General features: G+C 36.3%; 1 protein-coding gene across 4 annotated transcripts in view; it reads left to right on the top strand.

The window, feature by feature from the left end:
- Positions 1-23,524, top strand: part of GMDS (GDP-mannose 4,6-dehydratase) — a 603,038-nt gene that overhangs the window by 117,416 nt on the left and 462,098 nt on the right. For all 4 annotated transcript variants that reach the window (XM_039869468.1, XM_039869467.1, XM_039869470.1 and 1 more), the window contains exon 2: positions 21,547-21,591. In XM_039869468.1, the coding sequence (XP_039725402.1) occupies positions 21,547-21,591 (45 nt within the window). The remainder of the gene's footprint in view (positions 1-21,546; positions 21,592-23,524) is intronic.

Below are 23,524 nucleotides of genomic sequence, written 5' to 3' on the forward strand. Positions count from 1 at the left end.
AAGGGAAAGCTGGAGGCTTATTAGTGAAAAACACTTCAAAGTAATTTATTTTGACGCTTTTTAAAAGCTTCTTTGTAAATGCTCTTTAAATAGTAATTCTGTTTCCTTGAATCCACATAAGAGCAGAAAATAGACTGGATTCAGGAGAACTGGCGTGGGAATATTTTCAGCTCTTTTAGCTGCTTGTGTTGGGACAGCTGCTCTCCTCTGCACTGCACAGTTTTTTTTAATGAACCTAAATTCAAGTGACTGAAAAAGCCATTCTGTGATACACACCTTATGTGCACGTTCATTGTGTGTGCCTGTTCATCAAAGTTTTGTGGTGGTTATACTGTTCACCTCTTAGGTTTCCTAATGAAGGAAACACATAAATGACCCAATATTTGGTAGCAATTGAGTTAGTAAATAAAAAGGTAATATACTTTGTTGTTCTTGCATCCATTTTAATGAAGTTAACTAAACTGATTATCTCTTCAAACCAAACCACTAGCTCTTCAATGATTTTCCCCAATTATTAAGAAAATAATCATCTATTTTTTTCTTGTTAGTTAATAATTACTCTGATAGAAAGCCTGTAACCTCCTTAAATTGTCTGAGGCAACCTTGGACAAGCAAAAGCACTGTATTGTTTTTGTGTTTTAATCTTCCCATATTGGCAAGGTTTTGGTTTCCTCACTAGTGAAGTAATTAGGTTTAATTGGTCTCTAAGGCCCTCTCCAAGTCTAATTTTATGATTCATAACTGTTTCAATGGTGCTTTGGAAGCCCAGTGCACCAGCAGTATCTTAGGTGTTGCATCTGAGGGGTTCCAGTATAATCCACATCAGCAATTTCTTACGCTCTTTTTTACCGAATTTCTGCACATTTGTGAGTGTTGCTCCTGAGGACTTCCTCAGCTTTGGGCTTTCCATGAAGCACAGTTCCCGAAACTCTTTCTCTTTAACAAAACTAATGCAGCACACCAGAGTTTGACAATAGGTCTTTGAGAAACCCTACTCTCGTCTACCAACTTCGTAGATGTGAACACAGACCCAGATACCAGAGGATGCTTTTAAGTCTTGTATTTATACTCTACTGCCCTACTTATGACTTCAACGTGCATGTTGAGTCACTGAATAGATCTCTTAACTGGAGGTTTTCACACTACAAATCAGAATTTACCACACTCAGCTTAGTCACACCAGGATTTAATTTATTTTGGATCAGCCCTTTTAGCAAGGAACTTAAGATTTTACTGCTTTCAAAATCCTTTTGAAACGTTATTTACCCTGTTGCTCACTCAACATCTGAGAAAAATGTGAAAGCGCTTCCAAGAATAGTAAAAACGTGTTTCAAAACATTGGACTGAAACAGGGAACTTAGTTCTATGGTATGGTATGAGAATGTCTAATATACAACAACCTTTATAGAGGCTTTTTCACAGGATTCTTTTAAATAGGAGAATACTCTTAACATATTTCAAATATGAGTCAATATATAAATATTTTTTTAAGACATCTTGTCAGCAACACATCTATTTCATTATGCATAAAATGTAACCACTTTTAGTTTCTAAGTTGCTGAATTATCTAGTATGCTCAGGGGAATTTCTTTAAAGCATTTATTTATTAGGCGTGGGTACTCTTATGTTTTTAAGACTCTTATAGAAAAGTTCTGTATTTTGTAGGATAATCTGCTTTGTAAGCATCTCATTAAGAATTGAATTTCTGTGAAAAGTACGATTGTTGCTGTTCTCATTTGATAGATGGTGATGGCATGTATATATGTGGGAGGGGAGGGATAAATTGATAAATATTGGGGACTCCAGAGTGATGCAGAGGTTTCCAGTATCATAATACCAGATTAGAGAATTAATTCTAGAGTTTCAGAGTTATAGCAATCTTATGTCCAGGTCTTTCCTCCTCCTTTTGGAATATTATAAAAATATATTTTTTATGATACTTTTAGACTAAGTCACTAGAAAATTTAGGTTCAGAATCTCATGCATCTCTGCCGGTCTAGCAATCAGTGTTACGTACCACTGAAATTAGGGACTCTCGGCATGTGTGTGTGAGATTGGTTTTCTAATCTTGGTAGAGTCTGCTGTATCAGAGGTTTAAACATTTTAAGCATCCTTAGTAAACTCTTGAGAAACTAAACTAAAATGCAGATCTATTCATATTTCTGTTATTATACTCCTAATTGGAAATTGAGGATTCTTGCCTTGGTCCTAGTGGCCCTTTCAGACTCTGTGCTTGGCCTCATCTCTACCCTTACCCTGCTGTGCTCTCCCAGGACCCTCACTCTAGCAACATCTAGGCACTTGTAGCTGACTGGATTGGCCAGCTGACATTTTCATGAGTCAGTCCCTTTTACTGAACAGTCCATCTTCCATTCTTCTCCCCTTGCAAGTTTCTACTTCTCTTTTCTTACCCACTTCAAGTTGCTGCCTTTTCTGTGGAGCTTTTCCTAACATTTCTAGGTGTGTTGTTGTGTCCCCTGCTAGGGCTATACTTTGTCCCTGGTTCTGCTGTTGCACCATTGCTACACTGAGGATGCAGCAGGCATAGAGATGGGAAGGTTTGAAGTCACATAGTTTGATATATTGTTTATATTTTTAATTTTCTGTATATTAGGATGTTTCGACATCTTAAGAATCTTTCTGGTTTTAGAGAGACTGCCCCTTCTCGCGGCCAACCAACTCTTAGAAATAGTAAAGGGCCCAATTGGGAGCATATCTTTGATATAAAACTAACTGATCCAGAACCAGACCTCTTCTATATGGCCTTGTACACCCAGAAGACAATATGCCTTTGCCTTAATCATCCCTGTGCCAGGTACCAGGCATCTGGAGACCACTTCTATAATTTAGAGCCTACTGAAGTTATTCAAACTAGCCAAACCTAACCTGCTCTGCCCTTTCTTATGTTTCTATGGGTACCTCAATAAAGGCTCTAGCCTTTGCTTTCCTCTTGCTCCTGCTTTTTGCCTCCTGACCACCCTGAGGCTTCCCCATATGGCTCTGCACAGTGTGCTGTGCTTCCTATTCCTAGGACCCGAGAGTATTAATACATTTTTTTTCTGAGCTTCTGTGGCCACACTGAACTGACCATTACATAAAAGATTACAAAAGAGCTGATTCTGCCCCACCTCAGTTTTATCGAAATATAATTGACATACAGCACTGAACAGATTTAAGATGTATAGCATAATGACTTGACTTATATATATAGTGAAATGACTATTATCTATTATAAGTTTAGTTAACATCCATCATCTCATATAGATACCAAAAAAAGAATGTTTTTTTCCTTGTGATGAGAACTCTTGGGATGTACTTTCTTAACAACTTTCACAGAGACCATATAGCAGTGTTAACTATGGTCATCATGTTGCACGTTACAGCCCTAATTCCTCTTTTTATTTTATAACTGGAAATTTGTATCTTTCTGCCACTTTCATCCAGTTCTCTACCACACTCCCCATTCCCCTCCCTCTAGTAACCATAAGTATAATCTCTTTTTCTGTATTTTTTTTTTCAAAGCCCACATATAAGTGAAATTCTAAAGCATTTGTTTTTATCTGACTTATTTCACTTAGCATGATGCCCTCAAGGGCCATCCATATTATATATGGAAAGTTTCCTCTTTTTTATAGCCGATTAATATTCTAGTGTGTGTGTGTATCTCTGTGCATATCATACCTTCTTTATCTATGCATTCATCAGTAGGCACTTAGATTGTTTTCAGGTCTTGACTATAGTAAATAACGCAGCTATGAACAGCGGGGTGCAGATATCCCTTCAACATACTCAAAATGTCTGATTTTGGGTGTACACTGTTCTTCTTTCTAGCTGTGTCACCTGATCTCAGCTCCTCAAGATTTTGCTTCCTCATCCTTAAAACTGGGATAACAATCAGACCTTGTTGATAGGGTTATTTAGAAGGCTCATGCTTATAGAATACTTCTACTAATTCTGTCCTGTGGTAAATATTGTCTGTTATTTTTGTTATTACTGTAATTATTACATATATTGATTGATACAACTCTCTCATTTACCACATTTTCATTTCTTGAAGAGCAAAACTTGTCTCTGTAACCCTCTATCTAGAATACCAATAAGTATTTGACACATAGGTGAATGAAAAAATACATATGGCAGGGAAGATTGGAGCCAACGTATGAAATGCCCATATTAAAAACATTTATTTGGTTAGGCTTTTGGGAATGGAGGCGTTAGTTAATTGGGAGTTTTGAGTTCTTTACTAGAAAGTTTAGTTTTAATCAGATGGTCCAGTGGTTTCTAACTGTGTTTTGAAGAGGCCCAAGTGTCGTGGAGATGCATCAAGGTTTGCTAAGGGGTTGGGTGTTGGGGTATGACACAGAGGGGAGTGAGAGGCCAAGTGCATGGGAGGGACTCTCACTTCTCCCAAATCCTTCCACAGCTACCCCCGCCCTCGAGGCAGACTGTTCTGTGGTGATCCCTTTCATGTGTCAGATGATTGCTTATATTTCACTGGAAAAGAAGTTTAGTTATATTAGTAGCACAGCCCATTTACTCTGGTGTGCTGGGTGTATGATGGCTTAGATACTAGAGGCAGGATGACCAAAGCAGTGCTCAAATGATGTGGATAGAAGGTGATGGCAGCTGCAAATCTGAGAAGCACCCTGGGGAGCTCACAAGGTACTATAGAGTCTGTGGTGCTCTTCAGTTGGCAATATGGCAGAGAAGAGCCCATTTGTATCTTCATGTTTCAAGATAAGGAGGCCAAACTGATTGATGAGATGGTTTTTGATATATAAGTTGCAGACAGGGCATTGACATGTCTCCTGGAGTTTAGTATTTGTGAGATTAGAAACCCAAGGACATTGAATTTTATTTTACTGAGCAATTATGTGCTGCATGCTAACTACCAGCAGACAATGTGATTGGTCATGTGAGCATGATGAATGTGTGGATCATGATGAGCAAAGTGGTTGTGGTCCTGCCTTCATGGATCCTAAAGTCAGTGGGGAAGGCACATAATCCATTGTCACTGACACATAATGAGACACGTGACAATAGCTGTGAAGGAGAGAACTGTGTTTTGTTTCTGGCGAGGTTGTGGATCTGACTTAGGGTGGAGCAAATCAGGAAGGAGTTTCTGAAGAAATGATTGTTAAACTGACATGTAGAATTAAGGGAGTAATACTAAGTGGACATATGAAGGACAAAAGTCGTCAGGAGAATTGAGGAAGAGGGAGCAGCCTGTGCGAAGCTAAGAAAGGACAGATTATAGAGCCCAAAGAAGGTCAGTGTGGCCTGCAGGCGGAGCACTGGGAGGAAGGACTGGGTTAGCCTTGAACCATGTAGTTCCTGACAGCTAACTATAAATGCAAGGAGTGGAAACTCTTTCCTCTGAACTCCGCCCTTCCCACCACCCTTGCCCTGTCTGACCTTTGGTTTGCCACTCTCATTCTTTTGGGCCTTGTATTAGTTTGCTAGTGCTGCCATAACAGAGTACCACAGACTGGGTAGATTAAACAGAAATTAATTTTCTCGCAGTTTTGGATGCTAGAAGTTTGATCAGGGTGTCAGCAGGGTTGGTTTCTTTAGGGGCCTTGAGGAGAATCTGCTCCAGGCCTCTAACCTTACTTTTGGTGAAAAAAAAATTTTTGAGGAGGGGCGAGGAGCAGTATTTGGTGAACCTTGGCTGGTGTAAGTAAGCATCACTCCAATGTCTGCATTCATCTTCACATGATGTTCTTCCTATGTGTGTCCAAATTTCCTCTTTTTTATAAGGACACCAGTCACATAGGATTAGGGCCCACTCTACTCTAGTATGCCCTCATCTTAACTAATTTCATCTACAATGACCCTATTTCCAAATAAGGTCACATTTTGAGGTATATGGGTTAGGACTTCAATATATAAATTTTCAGGGGGACACAATTCAACCCATAACATTTTTAGCCTGATATTATGTTTTTAGAAAATAGCCCTTTCAAATATGAACATGAATTTTCTCTCTTTTTTGTCTTAAGGCCTAGAAATGGAAACATAAAATTGAAACGGGCTTGTAGTAAATGTGCAGTAAAATTTAGATAATAAGGTCCTTGTTCAAGTGCCACAATTTACCTCCACCTTATAAGAAAATACAAGTGCTCATTGTTGGCCATTAACCTATTAGACAGTTGCTGCCAAATGGATATTATTCGCCTGAAACCAGTGGGATCCAAATTTATGCTATAGGAGGGTAGGGGGAGAGAAGGAAAAGGAAGAAGGACACAGAGGCAGAGGCAGAGAATGTAACCCAAACTAAACCCAGACATCCTGGCATGGAATTAGTGTTTGCACAATGCGCCAAATAGACACTTGAAGACTGTGGTGCCATAGTGTGTGGCTGCTGGGCCACGACTGTAGCTGTTGGTAGGTAATCGTCAGATGTCCTGTGTATGGAAGGTGGCTTCCAGCCACCTGGTCATCCTTCCTTTCCATTCTGTGGTTTCCTAAGACTAGGGACCTATTGGCAGTTCAAACAAACAGTTTTTAGGTGATGGTAATTTTTCTCTCCTTTCTCTGTATTCCTGCCTGCTCAGAGTTTCTATTCAACTACAGGTCACTGTTAATTTTATGAAGGTGAAATTTATCTGGTAGATTCCCACCTGTAGGCATATAAGCTGGCAACTGTTTTTGTGTGTTAGTGTCTGTGCTGCACGTTATTAAATATTTTGAATTTCACCCATATGTATGTGGGTGTGATAAGCAGGTCTCTGACCCATTTGGAGCATGGAATTAGAGTTGGAGGAAGCTTGTTGGTTTTCTGGACTAACTTCCTACCCAGTGTGGATTTTTTTCCTCCTACCGCAGTATAACAACTGATTCTACACTCTCCCTAAGAGTATCTAAATTGACTAGAAACTTCTTACTGCAAAAGATCATGGAAGGCTTCATGTTGGGCCAACCCTACCCCCTTTTAGTATTTTTTTGTTTTTTATTGACTCCTTTGTAGTTAATTTTTTCTGTTTTTTGTTTGTTTGTTTGCCCTTCAGTTACTTGAAAGTACTGCTATTTTGTCCCCCCTTTGAATATTGTTCCCTGGGAACAACACTTCTTTCATTCTTTTATGCCACTTCTTGTCACCCTCCAAAGCCACTTTAGCTTGTCAGTGTCCCTCAGAAGACTTGAAACACCTTCTAGAGGTTGTGGTTTCATCAGGGTAGAGTGCAATAGAATCTACTAATTGTTAATGGGATGGTTAGCTCAGTTGGTTACATGTTGTATTTCCCAAAGCAGTGTGTTCTGCCACTTTGAAGTCAGCTGGAATCCAGGTTCATAGTGCCTTAGGTCACCTCACCCCAAATGGTTAACTTCTTGCAACACTTCTCAAAAAACTCTATGATTCTGTATTGGTTGAATATAGTTCATATCTTTTTGCCTGAATTAAATGCCTTCCATAATGTGTCTTAGGTCGGGATTTCCCAGACTTTGTTAGTGGAGTACTAGGTCTGCCATTGTTAACAGTGTTTTACCATTAGCCCTACCCCTCAGAGGGAGTGAGGATTCTGCCATTAAATAAATTGGGAAAACTTCTTTCTAGATACCCCTCATGCTGATTCACAAGGTATATTTGTATGCTGATGTTTTTGAGAGGTCTTTAGATATGTATTAGTTTCCTCGGGCTGCTATAACAAATTTGTCACAAACTGAATGACTTAAACAACAGATTTATTCTCCCCCAGTTCTGAAGGCTAAGTGTTTTCGGGGTGGTACTCTCTCTAGAGGCTCTAGGGGAGAATTCATTCTTTGCTCTTCCAGCTTCTGGTGGCTGCTGGCATCCCTTGACTTGTGGCGGTATCACTACAGTCTGTTTCTTTGGTCACATGGTCTTATCCTAGTCTGTGTGTTTTCTATCTATGTGAAATCTCTCTGTGCTTCCCTCTTAAAAGGACACTTGTGATCGAAATTAAGGGCCCATCCAGATAATGCAGAATAATCTCCCTATCTCAAGATGCTTATCTTAATCACATCTGCAAAGACTGTATTTTGATATAAGATCCCAGAGTTGGTAGTCCATCTCATCATTGTTTCACTACTGATCATCAATCCCCACCTCTCTCCCTCTCTTCATTAAATTTGTATGTTTTCTGGCTACATTCCTGGTACTGTGGTAGATAAAGAGGATTAAAGAAAGACACAAGTCTTCACAAAATGTATCCATTCTTTTGGCATCTAGGTGTATTTTCCATTCCAGTGATTAGGATGTGGCTATGACCTTGGAGGACCATTATTTAGCCTATCACAGTAACTAAACAGCTGATCATCTTTTGTCCATTCATGACCAAGTAGCACTTAGCTCACACCTCTCACATACATTCCTCCTCGCCCCAGATTGCTTTTCCTTTTCACCTACATTGCAGGGTTGCCCACCCCCCGGGCTGTGGACTGGTCAGTGGCCTGTTAGGAGCCAGTCCACACAGCAGGAGATGAGCAGTGTGCCAGCAAATGAAGCTTCATCTATATTTGCAGCTGCTCCCCAGCACTAGCATCACCGTCACCGCCTCAGCCCCACCTCAAAAAGGCTGGGGGCCACTGATCTACAACACTTATCTTAAAGCTCAAGTCTCTCTTCTTTCACAATTACTTCTTATCAGTCTTGGCTCCATATTTTTAATTGGGAAGTAGTTTGGTTTATATTTTTTAACACACTTTGCACCTCTTGTGTCATTTCTCATTAAACTCTGTGCGATTGTTGATCTTTGGACATTGAGATAGTGGGCAAGAGTCTCTGGAGTAAGACTGATTAATAGCTTTGTGACTTTGGGTCAATCATTGTGATAGGAGGATAATTCGACTAAATACTTTAAAGGACTGTTGTGAAAAATACATAAGTTAATAAGTGTAAACTGCTGAGAACACAGCCTGTGACTGTACTGTCCAAAACTGTAGCCATAAGCTATATGTAGCTATTGAACAATTAAGATGTGGCTGTCACAACTGAGGAATGGAATTTTTGGGAGGGGGAAGAAGGGAAAGTAGATTAGGATAAAAGGGGTTAAATATATGGTGACGGAAAGAAATTTAACTTTGGGTGGTGAACACACAATGCAATATACATATGACATATTATTGGATTGTACACTTGAAGCATATAATTTTGTTAACCAATGTCATCCCAATAAATTTAACAACAAAAAAACAAGCCATATAAAATATATTTCTGTCAAGCATAATATTCTTTTGATAGAACTACATTTCACTTTAACTGATGTATTTCACACAGTTCTTGTTGGTGTCAACTAATTTATTCACTTTGAATGTTTTTTCTTTGTTCTAACAGTATAGTGTGTTTATTTGAATATTTTACACAGGGAGCATAACTTACAATGATACATGTTTATTGTATTAAATCAAAATGTTTATAATTTTAATTAAAATATAATTCTTTTTCTAGTTAAAAATACAGGCCAGTTTAAAAAAATTAAAACAAAGGCACTTTACTACTGCAGAATTGAATTCAGATGCAGAAGCTAGTACTATGATCAGAATAGTGAAGATGAAAAAAGAAGCTGGGAAATATGACTACTGGCATTTGTAATTTTCTATGCCACAGCAAGACAGAAAAGCAAAGCTGTTTGTCGAGCAAAAATTAAAGAAAATAAAGTGTGTAATATTAAAAGTTATTTTCAAACAAATCCATAGTGGATTTGATAAGGAATTTTCTTTCTAAGGTCAAAAAGAAATTAACCCATTTGGTTGCCCAAAATCTGAATTAAATATCCAACAAATTTAAAATTTTTAACAGGATGTGAACTTGTAACTTTGGCCACCCTTAAAATGGCTTGGATTAATACACAAAAGAGGAAACCATTTTTATATGTGGAGATGGTAAAATAAATCATTTTAGTTGCCAAAGTTTTATTAGAAAATTATGAGAAAACACAAAAATATATTTTACAAAAACTCAGACTCATAATTGCCTATAGTAAATTTGCCTGTAGTAAAAAGGTTTTAAATTTCTGGCCCAAAATACCAAATTTTTAGCATAGATATTTTTGGATGTCTTACATATGATGGATATGAAAAAATTAATTTCTATCACAACAAATAGTACCAGCTATGTTAGGTCAAATATCCACATTTATTAGAATTTGAAAATGAGAGTAGATTTCTCTTATTGCTTTATTCTATTATATTCTGACACAAACTGTGAAAAGCATCATAGACCTTAGTTAAAATTGTTCAATGTACACATGAAAATCTATGAATCATTGCCAGTTTACATACCTGTTAAAGGAAATAGAAGACAATGAAGGCAGTGATCTTATGCTGTTAGCCAGCACTCATTGATAGAGTCATGGATGAGTCTTAGAAAATTTTCTGTAATATTTCCTCCAATATAAGATTTTCTACTTTGAAACAAAATGCTTATGAAACTGCATATAAGGGGGGACTACTGTACATGCACACAAAAGATCATTTTTTTAGTATACTTGAGTTATTTTAAGCAGTTATTCTTAATAGTGGATTATTGCAAAAGTAATTAATACTGATTTAAAAAGCTATTTTGCACTAAACTGTATGTTTTTACATACACTTATTAGTTAATTGTAAAGCTTTAAAAACTCTGGCATCTTGTTTTGATAGAAACATTTTTATTGTGACAAGGAGAAGTATTGTGGAAATAATACTGTAGTTAAGATTAGACAAATTGGTTTCATATTCAGCCAAGTTATCTAACTACCTCTATGACCTTGAACAGAGGATTTAGCTTTTTCAACTTCAATTTTCTAATCTGGAAGAATAGGGATAATATCAGCTACTTCACCAGGATGTTGTGAGATAGAAATGGGAAAAATATTTTAGAGTACTTAGCAGGCATAAGGAATTATAGAAATGTAAGATATTATTATTTTGGAAGAAATAATAGTATATACTTTGAAGAACATATGTGCTATAATGTAAGGTTATGTCTATTGAAAGGTAATACCCTATCTGAATTTTAAGCCTAGTGTTTTGATAGAAAAAAATACTTTAATTTTTCTAATTCTGTTATCTAAATCTGAAAAAGTGTAGCCGAACATCTCAAATAAGTCATAAATATTAGGAGAGAATAGCTGGGAAACAAAGCAGTAGTTAGAAATTTAAATATTATAACATTAGATCAAAGGTGGATGTGATCAGGTTAGATTGAATTAGAGACACTTGATTATCACTCCAAGACCCTGGCAAGGCTGGAAGTTTGGAGCTTGGTGCTACTGTGACCAAGATGGGAAGTTGTGTACAATTCCTGTTAGAATAGGCATTGTTTTTCACCAGAGAATATCCATCTCCTCACCCCCAGGTCCCCTAATCACCCCCCGCCCACCACCACTGCATACACAGTCCCCACCTCTGTCTGCCCAAACTCTAGTCTTCAATGGAGTGTAATTTTGACAGTGTTTTCTATCAGTCCTTTTAAGTGAAGATTTTAAAAAGTATACAGTTGAATAACAGCTAAGCCCCATTGCTATTTGTGAAAGAAAGAAAAATGACAAAATAAAAACAACTTAAACCACAAGCCCTATAGAAGTTCGAACTGTCATTTGAGTATCTCACAAACAATTCCTTTCACCATCTCTGTTTCTGTGTTAGGACTGAGCTATCTAGAAATGAGCCTGGATTTTAAGTCCTAGAAGGCAGTGGCACTGAAGAGAGCTGCAAGTATGATGGAGGCATATATTTTTAAATATGTGATTTTCCCCCCCTAAAATGGTTTTTGAAACCTTCTCTTAGTGGCAGAACCCTAACAGACAATATATAGAACAACCTAACAAATACAGAGATTTCCTAGTCCACAAAATTGAGTTTTACCAGCTGAACCTACTCCCAGACTCCACACCTCAGTGAAATCTACGTTGTTTATACCTGTTAGGAACTCTATAATCATTCTGCAACATTTCATTCTTTATCTGTCCTTGGGCTCTGAATGTTAGTTAGCTTTATTAGTTTTATGGTATGCAACTTTCTGGGTGGATGCTTACACATTTCTTCATTTACATTCATGTACATATGCTTCATCTATCTTTCAATGATTGTAAGTTATGCAAATCACAGTTCTTATTTTGAATCTTCAGTGATTTACAGGGAGCTGGTAGATGACATTTCTGTCATAGCATTCACTTATTTTTAGAACATTCTTAACTGAATTGTGCTAATTAATTATGTCCCTGAAAGAAATTGGCGTAAAAAGAGCAAGAATATTTATAAATAGTTAAACTCTATATATCACCAAGAGTGACATTTTAGAAGCAACCTATTAAATGAATGTACAATAAAATGGTGAAAGATATAGTCATCAATTTTTTTTATTTTTATGGCCTTTTAAAAACAAAAAGATGTTTGTTTTTGTCTTCCTGAATCAGGACACAAATTATAAAAAGAAATGTACAAGGAAATGTTAATAAATCAGATAAATAGTAAAATTTCATAATTCTCTTCAGTACTGTTTTTTTCTTCCAAATTAGTTTTTTTTTTTTTTTTAAATTAATCTTGGCCTTGAACACCGGACAAAATGCAGTTCTGTTTTAGTTTGAGTACCTGCAAAAAATCATTTCCTCTATAAATCACTTGGATGATTAGAACTACATAAGCATGTACTTTGCAAAGAAACAGCCTTTAATTGTATGGCCTTTCACTTTGAGAGATAATGAGAAAGGGAAAAGGAAAGGGAGAGGAACTCTTTAAAATTTGTACAATTTTAATTTATATGTGCATATATATATGCACACATATATTTACTACAAAGAAATTATTTAAAATTTAAAAAAAAATCAATTACAGTTTACATACAATATTGTATTAGTTTCAGGTGTAGAGCAGAATGATTAGACATTTATGTAACTTACTAAGTGATCATCCAGATAAGTCTAGTACCCATCTGACACCATATATAGTTATTACAGTATTATTGGCTATATTCCCTTTGTTGTACTTTACAGCTCTTTGACTGTTTTTATAACTGGCAATTTGTATGTCTTAATCCCTTTCCAACTCCCCTCCCCTCTGGCAACCATCAAAATGTGCTCTGTATCTATGAGTTTGTTTGTTCGTTTGTTTTTTAGATCCACATGTAAATGAAATCATATGGCATTTGTCCTCTCTGACTTATTTCACTTAACATAATACCCTTTAGGTCCATTTATATAGTCGCAAATGGCAAGATTTCATTCTCTTTTATGCCTGAGTAATATTCCATTGTATACATGTGCTACCATGTCTTTATCCATTTGTCTATTGATGTATACTTTGGTTGCTTCCACACCTTGGCTATTGTAAATAATGCTGCAGTGAACATAGGGGTGCATATGTCTTTTTGAATTAGTGTTTTGTATTTCTTTGGTTAAATACGCAGAAGTGGGATTGCTTAGTCATGTGGTGGTTCTATTTTTAATTCTTTGAGAACCTCCATATAATTTTCCATAGCAGCTGCACCAATTTGCAATTCTGCCAACAGTGCATGAGGGTTCCTTTTCTCCACATCCTTGCCAACACTTATTTTTTGTTGTTTTATTGATATTCCAATTTCTGACAGGTGTGATTTTAATTTGCATCTCCGTGATGATTAGTGATGCTGAGCATCTTTTCATATTTCTGTTAGCCATCTGTATGTCTTATTTGGAGAAATGTCTATTCACTTTGCTTATTTTTTAAATTGGATTGTTTGTTTTTTTGACTTTAAGTTATATGAGTTCCTTGTATATTTTGGATGTTAACACCTCATCAGACGTGTCATTGGCAAATATCTTCTCCCACTCAGTAGGTTATCTTTTCCATTGTTGCGCAAAAATTCTTTAGTTTCATATCCTATTTGTTTCTTTTTTCTCCCTTGCCCTAGTAGACATATCCAAAAAAATATTACTAAAAGCAATGTCAAAGAAGTACCTCCCTATGTTTTCTTCTAGAAGAATAAAACTATGTTTTCTTTAATTGTTTTGGGTCTTACATTTAAGTCTTTAATCCATTTTGAATTTATTTTTGTATTTGATATAAGAAAGTGATCCAATTTCAGTCTTTTGTATGTGTCTGTCTAGTTTTCCCAACACCATTTATTGAATGGACTGTCTTTATCCCATTGTATATTTTGCCTCATTTTTCATAGATTCATTGATCATATAGATGTGGGTTTATTTCTGGTTTCCCTATTCTGTTCCATTGATGTATATGTCTGTTTTTATGCCAACACCATGCTGTTTTGATTACTATATACTTGTAGTATAGTTTGATATCAGGTAGCATGATAACTCCAGCTTCGTTCTGCTTTTTCAAGATTACTTTGGTTATTTGGGGGCTTTGTGGTTCCATATACATTTTAGGATTATTTGTTCTAGTTCTATGAAAAATGCCATTGATATTTTGATAGGAATTGCATTGACTCTATATATTGCTTTAGGTAACATGAACCTTTTAACGATGTTAATTCTTCCTATGCATGAGCATGGTATACGCTTCCATCTATTTGTATTTTCTTCAGTTTCTTTCTTCAGTGTCTTATAGTTTTCCAAGTACAGGTCTTTATCTTCTTGGTTAAATTTATTCTTAGGTATTTTATGTATTTTTTTGATACAATTATAGATGGGATTGTTTTCTTAATTTCCTTTTCTCATTGTTTGTTACTGGTCTATACAAAAGTAGCCAATTTCTTAATATTAATTTTGTGTCCTGCTACTTTACTGAATTCATTTTTCAATTCTAATAAATTTTTGGTGGAGCCAAGAAATTATTTTTAAGCATGAAGTTTACCAGTAATTTATTATTAACTTCCCTATTGATCTTTACATATCTTTGTCAGTGTATTTGTAGCCCTGAGTTTAAAAACTTTCAGTTAGAATATTGTTCTAAACTTGAACGGAGTTATTCACACTAGTACTGAACTGGCCAGTTAGGCAAGTCTTTTAAAGGTTTTTGAAAGAAATATTCATTTTGTATTTCCCCTGTTTTTTTTCCCCACCTTGATTTCATGCTCAAGTGTGGTGATTTATGTATCCAAGTCACCGTGCCATCCAGTATAAAAAGGATCTGTATGGTAGTATTTTATAACTTTTCTTTTATGCATACAGCCTTGCTACCCTCTCTCCATGACTTGTGTATCAGTTGGTTTTCTCTCATAGCAGAATGTTTGGATTACAGGTTATCTGTACAGGTTACCTGGTTAATATTCTCATCCTGTCCCCCTGTGGGTTGGCTGATGCACGTGAAATGTGGGGGCTCCATCCTGTGCTGAAGTATAATCCTATCTAGGCCAGCAAATGCCTAGGTTCCCAGATACTTCTCAGAGGGATAGGGCAGGGACTAAATCTCTTCCTTCCTGTCCTCTATTCTATAAGACCTATATCCCAAGTGACTGTTTCATGTTCATTAATCTGGGATACTTTGCATTGTTAATAAATTCTATAAAGACCAAAATTTATGTTAAATTACTGTAGGCCTATCATTATAGAGTGATTGATCTCATTAGTGAAGCAAATTGCCATATAAATAATTCATTACAAATATACACAGTTCCAATCTTTGCTCTGGCTACTGAGATCTTGGGTAGTTACTTAGTCTCAATTTACCTCACTTTGCTCATTTGTAAAATGGAAATACTAATAGTGCCAACTATGTAGAGTGAAGACTTAAAAGTTAGTGTAAAGCATTTAGAGCATGCCTGTTATATACTTAATGCTATGTAGGAGCTTACTATTATTATTACTATTATTACCATCATTTGTAGTAATAGTAGTTTCTTCTAAAGGATAAAAACTTCAGCATGCCAAGAATGGGAGAGTATGAGAGAGAAAAGCACAAGAGGGTCAAACTAAAGGAGCTTACATTTAAAAAAGGAAAGATAATCAGTGGGATACAGTATTCTTTGGGCATACTTTTATTCATGTGGAGTCGTAGTTTTATATTATGTATACCTAGCACACATGTAGGCTGTTAATAAATGCCTTTGGATTTGCTTTGAGACTTTTAAAAACATTTTTTGGAACTATGTTTGGAATATCTCCTGTGTGTTGGCTTCCTTCTGATCATGTAATTAGAATTACCTTTCTATACTTTATTAATAACTGTTTCCTTTCCTTCCCCTTATTTTATCTTTTAATCTCATTTTCCTTATAACATTTGCCTAAGCTACAGAAATTTATTTTTGTGGAAATTAATGATATTACAAATGCTGGGTTGTGCAAATATGCCTGGAGTCAGATTTTGGTGTTTGCATTTTTCCTTGCTCATTAAACTAAGAGTTTACAATAATTATTTGCAATTTGATGGGAATGTGCATTTTAAGCCAGGTCGTTGTGGGAATTCTACCACTGAAAATCTGCTAACCTGTCTCAAATAGTTTTTGAATGGCTTTTATTGGAGATAAAAATTAGTCAATTTTATATATGTTCTATATGCACATAAGAGCAAATCAATTGGCAAAATACATTAAAATATATTAAAAACATGAGATAAGAATAAATAATTCCCAGAAGAAACAGACTATGTGGTTACAAACAAACAGAAAACTCGTCGGTCTTAATACTAATCCAAAAATGAAAAGAAAAACAGGTCACTTTTTAACCTATCAAACTGGGAAAAAAATGTTTTCTAAAAATTAACCTTGTAGGTCACTTCTTTCCTCTATGATTTTTTTTCACATGTAAATCTTTTTGAAACATTTACCATGGACATAAAACTTAACATTACAATCTTTTGAAATTGAGCGTGTTTTGTGGGAAAGAATTCAAGGTGCTGTTAGACCAATATGTAGGATGACTGGAGGTATCTGGCCTCTTTCTAAAATATTGCTTTTAACTTTTCAGCTCATCACGATTTACTGGAAGGTCTTGTGTTTGGCAGCAGAGCCATTGTCACTTCTTGATGTGTGTAAAGAACTAATAAGCACCTGCTTACAGGCTCTTGGCCTAGCAGACAGTTAGAGGGAAGGAGTAGTTATAGAAAGAGTATCTTAGCTGCTGGGCACAATCAATTCTTTATTATTTAGAGTTTGTTGATCACATTTCTGGATTCCTGTGTTCCTCTCTGCCAGGATCAAAGGATGTGAAAGTCAGTTCTTTGGCAACTGCAGCTCTTATGGGGAAATAATTTTCAACATTTAAAGACTACAGGAGATGTGAGTTTTGAATATTGATGGTGTTCTTGTTTATTGTCTACCAGTCAATCAGTTAATTATCTCTCTACTGGTAATTGTTGGTTATATTCTTGTTTTTTACTCTAGTAATGCATCAGTGTGTTTTACTTGGTTTTCAACTGTAGACATTAATCCAGTCTCTTTATTTTTTAGTGAAAAATTCTGAGGTCTGGGAGTCCGGAGATCTGTGTTTTTTGTTTGTTTGTTTGTTTGTTTGTTTTTTCCTGCATGCAGGTTTGTGCTACTTTCTGACTGTGACTGTACACTAAACGTTTAACTGTTTTGAATCTCAGTTACCTGATATGTAAAATGAGAGAGTTGGATTAATTAATCTCTATGGTCTTTTGAATTCTGTGAGTCTGACAAATTTTATCTGGTGATTTGTGTTACAAACATGAGCCAGGTTAAAATCCTTTTCAAATATATTCTGCCTCTGGGTTCTTCACACTACAGTGGTTAATCTTCCCATTGGAAGTTTTCATTCTAATTCAAAATAGCATTCTCTGTTAATTATTGAGGTGTTTGTATTCTGTTATTGGAGATATAGATTACTTTCATAACTGTAATTGTGATTAGCCTGAAAGATGCTTTTTTTTTAGAATAATTAGAATACATAGAGTTAAAGAGCTTGAAAGGCGGTATAAATTAGTGCTTTCTCTTCTTACAGGAATATTCTATTTCCTGATGCTTGAGATGGTCTAAACAAAGAAATTCATTTTATTAGTGGCATGATTTCTTTTGCCCAATACTACTTATCTTATTCCGTTCAAAGAAGCTGCCAAAAGGTGCTTAGACAGAAACATACAGTATGATTTAGCATGTAGTTCAGAGGGACCCTGTTCTCAAATCGTATATGAGAAAGTATCCTGTTCATTTTGTCCTTCTGGGCTATAAGTGAATCCTGTTTGAACAGAGAAGAGAAATGTTAGTCTCTCTTCTCTGTGGGAGGGTAAGCTGCTTGGCATGCACATGTGTTTGGACCTGGAGTGGAAACGAGTGTCAGTCAGTGCTTATTTCAGCCTTCTATGGCCATTGGGAGATGGAGGAAACTTTCTGTGTCTCCTTTAGTTTTTTATAGATGTGAAATTTTAGGTAGTTTTCATACTACAACCAAGATATAATTCAATTAATTTCTGGAATTGCTCTTAATTTTTATAGCTGTTTAATTGAAATATTTCTGAGTACTCCGTGAAAGGTATAGAAGAGATACCCAAATATAGGGACAGTAGGCACCAGGCACACCTAAATCTGGCCCTGTTGGACCCTGGGCAATCGCCCTGCCTCCTTGGCCCTAGAGTCCAAAACATACATCTACCACAAATCCAAGTCCACCTCCAAACAACACTATACTGCTTCCCAAGTAGTGCACGTGCCCAAACGAGACCTGAGAAATCTTAGATACTGTGTCCTGTTTGTCTCCTCTGAACTCTGGAGTGTTCTAAAATTATGTGATATCTCTGAGTTTGAGTCACCTGATTAAAACTAGAAGTACTATTTAATCACTCTGTAATGGAAAATGACTAAAAGAATTTGTTTTAAAAATTAATCCGCTTATGGTCCTTTATTATTTTGTTAGATTTTGACATGCTTTAGTAGGTCCCAGGTAAAGGACGATGAGAAAGGAGGTTGTTTCCTAAGTCAAAATAATGGGAGACCTGGATTCTAGTCCTGGCTTCATCACTAGTAGTATGATATTAGGCAGGTTAGCTAACCTCCATGTGCCTTGGTTACCTCAGATGCCAAATGACTACTTGCCTTCTAGGCCTAGTTCTTATAAGAATAAGAAATATTTCTTTCTTGAAAATATTAAAGCCATGACAATTACTTAAAACTACATAGCATTTAGTATGAAATGAGTACTCTGAATAACCATGTGTAAAAATAAATTTAAGAGTCACAATTGGGACATTATTTCTCCAATTAAAAAGTTTTCTGTAACAAGAATTGAACCCAGGGTGGAATTTGTATCAGTTTAATTGTGTTCATAGCAAATGAGTTGGAAATTTAGTTCATTAGCTCCTTGATTTCTGAGGAGTTAAGTGTCAGGATTTAATGTTGGTTGCACATTCTCAGGTGCCATGACGTTTCAGTTGTCAGTCTGATTGAGGCATTCTCTAACAGCCCTTTTCTTCTAGAGGAGGCAGAAATAATAATCCCCACTGGCTTGGTGCATGCCTGCCTGCTTAGATACTGTGTCTCCCCATGGAGTCCCCTCAGGGACCTGGGGAGAGGACGAAGGGAGGCCAGCTGGGTTCCCTGGGCCAAAGACCAGGAGACTTCGCTCTGCTCCATTTCCCACTCATTGTGTAGCCCTGGCCCTATCACTTGAGAGACCTGGCAAGGAAATGAGGAGGAAGTGAATGCCACTGCTGGTTCAGAATGTTCCAGTGTTGTTGGAAAGTTTGAGAAGTAGCCTGGGTAAGGAGAACAAGACCTTACTGACAGGATTTGGTCCTGGTCAGGTCTGTTTCACATCAGCTTTCTAAATAATCACAGCTCTCTCTGTCTCCATGGATTTCCAGCACGTTCACCTCTGCCTTTAAAAAATGAAGAAACAAAAAAACAAACAAAAGAAAAACATTTTGTGCAACCAAAGAAGAACATAAAGCATTTTAACTTTTTATTCCAAGAGAAATTATAAAACATGGAAAGTATAGGTATTGCCTGCTTCAAAATGACACCAAGAAAAAAACTAAACAAAACATATTTTCTAGGGCTTTCCAACCTATTGTAAAATTATTATTCTTATTGTAAATTCTTTTTCTATTAAGCTGTTTTCTCAGTGATTGATTTATAAGACTAGTGACTGTTTTCACATTTCCAATGGTCATGTAGAGCAACCTGGCTTGTCCTGGTCTGAATTATTTAGCCTTCTTATCTGACTTAGTTTGCATATTAGGTATATAAATATTATGCAATTGTGTGTATCATAAGATTGAAAGGAAAAGAAATATGCCAAACCTTTTCTCTTCTCCACATGAGTCTATAAACCAGAATATTTATGTCAAAAAGTTAGAAGAAAATCTTCTGGAGGTTTTTTACGAACCACAAAATATGTCCTTTGTATACCTTGCCTTATCATCCTGCCTGAGTTTATGCATGCCTTCTGCATTACTGCAGTAAATATTCTCTTGGCAGTCCTGTCACTTTCAGGACCCATAGGTGTCTCCAATTTCTGCCTTAAGTCAAGTAATGATAATACTAATGGTTTCTTGATTTTTTTCCCCTCATATATCTGGTAGGAACTTTCGAAGCTGAAAGGGATATTTTAAGCTTTTTTAAATGGAAGAAACTAATGAAAACCTAAATATTCCCAACTACTGTGGAGTACACAAAATGAAGTCTGGATGAGATGGAGGGGACCTACCTAGACTAAAAGCAGAAGAGCAGTTATAGGATTACTTGCAAAATGTTTACACAATTCATTTTCTGAGCAAAGCTGGTGACTTCTTATAGTACCTCTAGAATGATGATTTCTCACCTTTTGTCCTTTTAATAGTTGAATTAGGTGACTCCCTTACTTTCCCTAAAAGTGGCACGTGAAATATTTCAGTTTAAATGGACCCCCCATTACTCAGCAAATTTTTAAAGAATTATTAAAATCCAGTTGAAAAACCTCTGCTTAGTTAGACAGCTTCATCTTAATGTAGAGATTAACTAACTGCATGATTTAAGAGACATGCAAATTAAGTACTTATTATTTTATAAAAGATAAACACCCTCCTTTTATTTAAAGTTCATGTACATGTACACACGCATATTCAGTGATAATAATATAAATCTGATCATGACCACCACCCCCTCCACCCTGACTCTTGTCTTGAAACCCTTTCTTTAGTGACTTTCCATAATCTTTGGTTAGAAGCAAACTCCCACCAGTGCCTAGAAGGGCTCCCTGCAAAGGCATTCACCTTCTTCCTCTCTACCTTGGTGGGTTTTTTTTTTTTTTCAGTAATGTCAGCACTCTGGTATTTTCTGCCTCCTGCTCACACTGGCCTTGCCCTTTCCCGAAGTCTCCATAGCTACCATTTCATCCCTTCCCCAGTGATTCTTTTTTTACAGTCCCCCAGAATGTCAGATTTTTGTTTTATCTTCCTACAGTACCAAGGCCTTCTGCTTTGCCTCCCGTATTTTGCATATTTTACACAGCTAGTAAGTGGCAAAACCTAAACCTAAATCCATCTGATTCTGAAGTGTCATGTTTTCCCTGTTGTCCCATATTAACTTTCTGTATTTCAGTTTCTTTCTCTGTGGATATGACTATGGTAACACTTTACTGTGCTTCTGAGGCGCTCAAGGTTTGTTTGCCACGATCCTTAATTTAAGGTCATATGGTCTCTTAAATGCTTTTCTCAAAACTCTTAGTCTTGGCTGACTTGGTTAGCCACGATGAGTCTGATATTTGTCAAATTTTCTTTTCTTCCCAGGATGGTTCGTACTTGGCTGAGTTCCTGCTAGAGAAAGGCTATGAGGTGAGTGACTCAATGAGCAAGCACAGGCTGGTGGAATCACTTAGACACAGTGGCCTCCTGCTTCCTCTGCTGCCGTCCTCTTGTGTGTGTTTTCCACTGAAACTCTGATAACAAATCAAAATCAGGGGAAGAATGTTCCTCTTGGCTTGTCACCATGCCAGCTCATTGTACTATTTATCTGCTGGTGAGCACTTATGGCTTCCCCCGTTCCTTAGTGTTTAACTGCTTTGCACGCTTCCCACATTCTCAGATAAAACAGCAAGCTATGTAAGCTAAAAGCTTAACATTATTAGGGTTAATTTATGATGTAATTTGTTAATAATAAAGTTTCACTCACAGTGAAGTCACTTAATTCAGAAACAGCATGGAGCAATAAAAACTAAGTTGATCTTTGGCAAACTTGAATGAGAAATTTACACTTATAGATTTTGCTTTCTAATCGGCAGCCATATATTTTATGGAAGCTGAAACTTCTGGGTTTGCTGCTGTCATCATTGCCATTATTGTATTCTTTTTCTTCTTTTCCTTCAACAATTTTCTGCTTTCATTAAAAGGAACAAGGGTATTATATTAAATTTGATATGGCTTACTGTGTACATCTTACCTTTTTAAAGAACTGTTTTCATATATATATAAATCGATATATATCTATATCTATATCTATCTATCTATATATATCTCTATATCTGTATCTATCTATATATATATGTACATATAGATACAGATATAGAGATAGATATATATATATCTGTATAAATTCATGATGTACAGAGAACAAAACCTGTACAGTGACCCGTATGCTCCAGTCTGATTTGGGAGTGTTTATGTTAATAATTTTGGATTCTCCGTTTATCCCAATTGGAAGAGCATTGTTTAAAAAATGTGCACTGGGAGCAAATGGGTAAACAGCAAGGGATTTGGCATCTAAACACCAACAGGATTTGAAGAAAAGGAAACTATTTTCCTTATTGTAACTCATAATCTTTTCTGAGAGCCTTGTCTTTAAGAAGTAATACCAGATATGTTTATCACTTTCCGTACCCTTATCTAATAGCTAGTTCTAGCTCATGTAATGAAATTAAAATAAGACAATGAATTTTGACTGTATTATACATACACATATGTTCGTATACATAGATTCCTATAATAATTGATAAATACATATTCTACAGAGTAACGAATTTTAGGGTGGATTATATATAGTGCAGAAGAGTTGGTTTTGGGTGCAGACTGATTTTTATTCAGGCTCTATTAACATAATGTAATAAATCTAAAAGGAAAGGTTTGGCAGAGAGACATAATTACTTTGTTTTCAATGTTGGGACTTGGTAAGAGGGCCAAGAGGTCTTTGGTGGCTAGAGAGGAGTTGTGGTTTGACTGTGTATTCAGTAAACCAAGAGAAGTTTGATGGGGTTCAGGATGCGCTACTCTGAAATATGGCACTTTGGCATATTGGATATTTTAAGCTGAAAAACTTTGAGAAAATAGCGGAAGTTTCTCTATAAATCTGTCTGTTTAATGTAGAGGGCAAAAAATTTTCCTCAACCCTCTTAGGGTCCCTGGCTGGGTCTGAAAATTAAACTGAAAAGCATGTAAATTTACTTAATATAAGTTTTACATGATAGGGAGCCTTCATGAGGAAACGAAGATCCGAAGAAACAGTTAAACTTAAATATTTTTATGTTAGGTTTGGTGGAGAGTGCACAGTCATGGAGAAATATGATAGGTTGAGGAGTGTGAGGTAAGTGTAGTAAGCAGGGAGGAAATTTAGCAAGGTCTGTTTGTTAGAATTCTTTTTGGTATCCTGTTGTTTTCATAGATAAAGAGGGTCCTTTCTTCTGAGTATAGGAAGGGTACCTTTCGCAGCGGGGTTTTTGACTGCATCTGGGGAGAAGGGCAGGGGGAAGGTCGCAGTGCCCTTCCCGCTTCTGCC

This window comes from Pteropus medius, unplaced genomic scaffold, assembly GCF_902729225.1.
Source record: "Pteropus medius unplaced genomic scaffold, Ma_sr-lr_union100, whole genome shotgun sequence".
In the NCBI taxonomy this organism is placed as follows: domain Eukaryota; kingdom Metazoa; phylum Chordata; class Mammalia; order Chiroptera; family Pteropodidae; genus Pteropus; species Pteropus medius.